Below are 5,981 nucleotides of genomic sequence, written 5' to 3'. Positions count from 1 at the left end.
ATAGAATTCAACATTCATTCTTTGTAAAGATTTTTGGTTAAGTAGGAATAGAAATGAACTACCTTAACATGACAAAGGACGTCAATGCTCACAGTAAACATTATCTTACTGGTGAAATATTGAAACTCTCCCCCACAGTCATAAATTAGACAAGAAAATTGAAAATAAATAAATCAGTTATCAAACAAAATGATTATGAAAGTAGACTATTCAAAATAACCTATAAATAAGCTACTAGAATTAAAAAATGAGTTGGTCAATGGCTACAAGATCTGTTCAGTATGCAAAACTTTAGTTGTATTTCTAAATGCTAGCAACAAATACATGGAAAATAAAATTAAAATGTATAGTATAAGGCTGGGCACAGTGGCTCACACCTGTAATCCCAACACTTTGGGAGGCCTAGGCAGGCAGATCATGAGGTCAGTAGATCGAGACCATCTTGGCTAACATGGTGAAATCCTGTCTCTATTAAAATACAAAAAAAAATTAGCTGGGCGTGGTGCACACCTGTAGTCCCAGCTACTCAGGAGGCTGAGGCAGGGGAATCTCTTGAACCTGGCCAGCGGAGGATGCCGAGAGCCGAGCTCATGCCACTGTACTACAGAGGGCTACAGAGCAAGAATCCATTTCAAAAAAGAAAAGAAAAGAAAAGAAAAACGTATAGTATATACAAGAGCATTTAAAAAGTCAAATGTCTAATAATAAATATAACAAAAATCATGCAAGTTCCTCTATGGTGACTATTGCAATGCAATTTTCAGACAATATAAAGATAATATAAACAAAGAAATATATCGTATTCATGATTTGAAGAACTCAATATTGTAAAAATGTCCACTCTTCCCAAATTAATCTATAAATTAACATAAACTCAATGAAAATCCAGTTGAGATTTTAATTTTGTTATAAAATAGTTAAACCGATTTTAAAATTTATACAGAAGTGCAAATTTCTGAGGAGAGCCAAGAGTAGAGGAATTACATTACTATAGTTTTAATTTATAGGAGCTAAAACTGTAAAACTTTTACAAGGAAACATAGTTGTAAATCTTCATGATCTTAGGTTAGAAAATAATTTTTTTTTTTTTTTTGAGACGGAGTTTTGCTCTTGTAACCCAGGCTGGAGTTCAATGGCGTGATCTCGGCTCACTGCAACCTCCGCCTCCTGGGTTCAGGCAATTCTCCTGCCTCAGCCTCCTGAGTAGCTGGGATTACAGGCACGCGCCACCATGCCCGGCTAATTTTTTGTATTTTTAGTAGAGACGGGGTTTCACCATGTTGACCAGGATGGTCTCGAGCTCTCGACCTTGTGATCCACCCGCCTCGGCCTCCCAAAGTGCAGGGATTACAGGCGTGAGCCACCGCGCCCGGCCAGAAAATAATTTTTTAACTATTAATATAGTATCAATAGTCTAAAGAGTAAAAGAAAAAGACAAGTTAAAAAATTTGGTGCATCAAAGGACACTATTAAGAAAGTGAAAAAAACCCAAAGAATGCAAGAAAATGTTTGTAAATTATATATTTGATAAGGGTGTAGTATCTAGAGTATATAAAGAAATCTGACAACTCAACAATAAAAAGACAACCCAATTAAAAATGAGTGAAGGACTTGAATACACATTTCTCCAAGGAAGATATAGAAATAGCCAACGAATACATGAAAAGATATTCAACATAATTATTAGCTTAGAAAAATACAAATCAAAACCACAGTGAGCTATCACTTCACACCTTCTAAGATGGTTATCATAATTTTTTTAATTAAAAACAAGTATGGGTGAGGACGTGGAGAAATTGGAACCCTCATATATTACTGGTATAAATGAAATGTGTTTTCTACTTTGGAAAACAGTCTGGCAGTTACTCAAAATCTTAAACATAGATTTACCATATGTCCCAGCAATTCTACTTCTAGGCATATACCCAAAAGAATTGAAAACATGGTCATACAATAAATTTGTTCTTGAGCATTCATAGCGGCAATGCTCATAATAATCCCACAATAGAAAAAAACCCAAATGTCCACCAACTGATGAAAGGATAAACAAAATATGGTATATCCATATCATGGAATTTTATGTAGTCATAAAAAGGAATGTAATACTGGTGTTTGGCACAACATGATGAACCTTGGAAACATTATGCTGAGTGAAAGAAGCCAGACAAAGGAGATCCCATATTGTATGATTCCCTTTATATAAATGTTCAAATAAAAACATCTAGAGAGACTGAAAGTAGGTTAGTGTCAACCAGCAGATGGGAGGAGAGGAGAATCAGGTGGTAGAGGGTTTCTTTTGGGGATGATGGAAATGTTCTAGAATGGTGGTATCGGTGCACAACATTATGAATAACTAAAAACCACTGAATTGCACACTTTATTTATTTATTTATTGAGACTGAGTCTCTCTCTGTCACTGAGGCTGGAGTGCAGTGGTACGCCCTCGGCTCGCTGCAACCCCCACCTTCTAGGTTCGAGCGATTCTCTTGCCTCAGCCTCCTGAGTAGCTGGGACTACAGGCGCGTGCCATCACGCCGGCTACTTTTTTTTTTTTTTTTGTATTTTTTTTGTATTTTTAGTAGAGACGAGGTTTCACCGTGTTAGCCAGGATGGTTTCCATCTCCTGACCTTATGATCCGCCCACCTCGGCTTCCCAAACTGTTGGGATTACAGGCGTGAGCCAATGCGTGTGCCCTTTTTTTTTTTTTTCTTTTGAGAGGGAGTTTTGCTCCTTGCCCAGGCTGGAGTGATGTAGTGCAGTCTTGGCTCACTGCAACCTCTGCCTCCTGGGTTCAAGTGATTCTCCTGCCTCAGCCTCCCGAGTAGCTAGGATTACAGGTGACCCTGACCATGCCCGGCTAATTTTTTTTTTTTGTATTTTTAGTAGAGATAGGGTTTCACCATGTTGGCCAGGCTGTTCTCAAACCCCTGACTCAGGTGATCCGCCCGCCTCAGCCTCCCAGAGAGCTGGGATTACAGGCGTGAGCCACCGCACCTGGCTGAATTGTACAGTTTAAACTGCTTAAAATAGTGAACTTTATGTTATGGGCATTTTATCTCCATAATAAAGTGTATTACAAATTATAGTAATTTAGGTTAGCCGCGCAGGCGCGGTGAAGGAAGGATGGCGGAGTTGGTACCTTTTGCGGTTCCCACCGAGAGTGACAAAACCTTGCTAGTGTGGGAGCTGAGCTCCGGACCCAAGGCTGAAGCTTTGCATCATTCTCCGTTCACAGCATTTTCCCAGTTTGGCCTTCTGTATTCAGTCCGGGTCTTCCCAAACGCTGCGGTGGCTCAACCTGGTTTCTATGCGGTCATTAGGTTTTATTCAGCAAGAGCCCAAAAGGCATGCGACTGGAAGCAGCTTTTTCAGACATCTCCTGTCAAGGTTCGTCTTGGCACCAGACATAAGGCAGTTCAACATCAGGCCCTTCCCCTGAACAGCTCCCAATGCCAAGAACTAGCGAATTACTACTTCGGTTTCAATGGATGTTCAAAAAGGATCATCAGGCTGCAGGAGCTTTCTGACCTTGAAGAAAGGGAGAATGGAGATACCATGGTGCCACTTCCGAAGCAAAGCCTGAAGTTCTTCTGTGCTTTAGAGGTGGTGTTGCCATCCTGTGATTGCAGGACTCCTGGCACTGGCTTGGTGGAGGAGCCTGTGAATAAGATGGAGGAAGGACCGCTATCATTCCTTATGAAAAGGAAGACAGCCCAGAAGCTTGCTATTCAGAAGGCTTTGTCAAACGCATTCCAGAAACTGTTGATTGTGGTTCTAGAAAGTGGTAAAATAGCTGTGGAGTACAGACCCAGTGAAGAGATCATAGATGTCAGATGGGAAGAGGAGCTGCATCGTTTAATTCAAGTCAGTTGCTCTCCCTGGAAGCGGTATGGCCAAGAGGAGAATGAGTATCTCTCGGATTTCAGCTTGGAGGAGGAAGAGTTTAGGCTGCCAGAACTTGACTAGCACTTCTGAATATCTCGAAGCAAGGTCCCGTAACTTCCTTAGGAAGCTCTGTCATGCCCCTACCCCACCCCACCACAACAGGCTGCTGGAGTCCTGGGACCACCTGGGTCTGCTGCCCAAATCATTCCTGACCAACAGGAGGGAGTGGTGTTCTGGTGGGGCAGGAAGGGAGGCTTGGGTGGGACTGTGGGTTAAGAGCGCTCTGGTGACTGTGAGGATCTAGACCAGAGCCTAATAACAGTTGCCTAAATAAAGATGTTGTACATAAAAATAAATAAATAAATTATAGTAATTTGGACACTGTGGTATTTGGATCAAAGATAGATAACCCAATGGAACAGAATATAAAGTCCAACAAAAATCAAACATAAATGGTCACCCGATTTATGAAAAGGTGACACTAACAGTGGGAAAGAATGGTCTTTTTAGTAAGTGATTCTGGGTCAATTTGATATCCATATTTTTAAAAAAAACTAACCTAACCTATTTCAGACCGCTTGTAGCAATCAGTTCCAGATGGTTTTACAGATATAAATGTGAAAGATATGGTAACAACGCTTTCAAAATACGCTACCTTCATGATTTTGAACATGTACATAGGCAGTCATTTCTTATGGTAAATTGGGCAATACTAAGATTCATAATTTTTGCTCTTGACCAGAATCACTAAAATGAGAAAGACAGAAAATATCACATGTGGTGTGCATTATGGAATGACTAGATGATGGTAGTATAAACTTGAACAGTCTGAAAAACTGTTGGTATTTCCTAAAGCTGAATGTGTACAAACTGTGTGACCCAGAAAATTCTCTTCTAAAAATGCACACATATGTGTTTACCCAAAAAAACATACAAAATGCTCATAGCTGCACCATGTGTAACAGCCTCAAACTATAATCTGCACTAACATACATGTAATTGGATAGATAAGTTGTGGTATATTCACAGGATAGAATATGAAACAGAAACGGGAATAGACACACTACGACTATAGGCAGCAACAAGGATGAAAGGGAAAGGATCAAGATGAATGAAGACTATTTTAGAAAAGAAAAAGCCGACAACTTCCACTGTCAAGTAACGAGCCTTATCAAAATCTACAGAAATTAAGACTCTGGGTTATTGGCACAAGAACAGACACATAATCCAATGGACCCCAACACAGGATTCAAACACAGACCCAAACTTATTTAAGCATATATTTATGTAAGTTTCAAAGTGTAATATAGTCATATAAGAGAACACTAGGCAGCAATGGAAAATCATGAGCTATAGCTACACACAAAGCTTTGGAGAAACTTCTCAGACACATGTTGGGTAAAAGACCCCAGACACAAAGGCTACATACAAATATCTCTTAATGGTAAAATTGGATAAGCAAATTGTGATGTATTTCTATAATGAAATATGATATAACAATAAAAATGAACAAAACAGCTATACACAACCAAATGATGACTCTCTGAGAGATTATATTGAGCAAAAGAGAAAAGCTGCAAAAGAATGCCTGTAGTAAGATCCATTTTGCATCAGGGTTTAAAACTGGCATACCTAAATGATAGTGTTCAGAGATGCATTACACAGGTGGTAAAATTATTAATAAAAGCCAGCAGACTATTTGCACAAAAATCAAGATAGAGGCAAGAAAGATGTTGTGATATGGAAGGGAGACTCAGGGATCCTGGGGCTGGGGTGGCAATGTTCAATTTTTGACCTGTACAGTGGATACATAGGTGGTTAATGAAACTGCACATATATGCATTTATATGCTAATCTGTATGTATATCTCATAAGTAAAAAATCCATTGGTTGGTACTTTCATACACTGCTGGTGGACGTGCACTCCCATGGGGCTTTTCTGGAAGCAAATTTGACAACAGAGAGGCTTAAAATACGCATACATGAAAATTCCATGTCTAGCAATTTATGCTAAAAGTAAAGCCATATGACAAAGAGATGCATCTTTATTAAGGTCCTTTGCAACGCTGTCTGTAAGAGTAAAAATTAGAAACTG

The 5,981-nt window shown here is 39.4% G+C and overlaps 1 protein-coding gene across 3 annotated transcripts; it reads left to right on the top strand.

Annotated features, from left to right (window-relative positions):
• Positions 1-3,095: 3,095 nt before the first annotated feature.
• Positions 3,096-4,221, top strand: LOC101028393 (RAD52 motif-containing protein 1). 3 transcript variants are annotated; one of them, XM_010340441.1, is made up of 2 exons: positions 3,125-3,509; positions 3,864-3,967. In XM_010340441.1, exons 1-2 carry the CDS (start codon positions 3,125-3,127, stop codon positions 3,965-3,967), a joined length of 489 nt encoding a protein of 162 aa, XP_010338743.1. The 3 variants fall into 3 exon arrangements, with proteins under 3 accessions (XP_003929887.1, XP_010338743.1, XP_010338742.1); XM_010340440.1 differs by having other exon boundaries at positions 3,125-3,684; positions 3,784-3,967; XM_003929838.2 differs by having other exon boundaries at positions 3,096-4,221.
• Positions 4,222-5,981: the final 1,760 nt, after the last annotated feature.

The sequence above is a fragment of the Saimiri boliviensis genome, chromosome 10 (assembly GCF_048565385.1).
Source record: "Saimiri boliviensis isolate mSaiBol1 chromosome 10, mSaiBol1.pri, whole genome shotgun sequence".
Classification (NCBI taxonomy): domain Eukaryota; kingdom Metazoa; phylum Chordata; class Mammalia; order Primates; family Cebidae; genus Saimiri; species Saimiri boliviensis.
This window is presented reverse-complemented; position numbering and strand designations above follow the sequence as displayed.

Bases quoted from the DNA above. Each gene is read 5' to 3' on its own strand.
- LOC101028393 (XM_003929838.2), top strand. From the start codon at position 3,125: ATGGCGGAGTTGGTACCTTTTGCGGTTCCCACCGAGAGTGACAAAACC.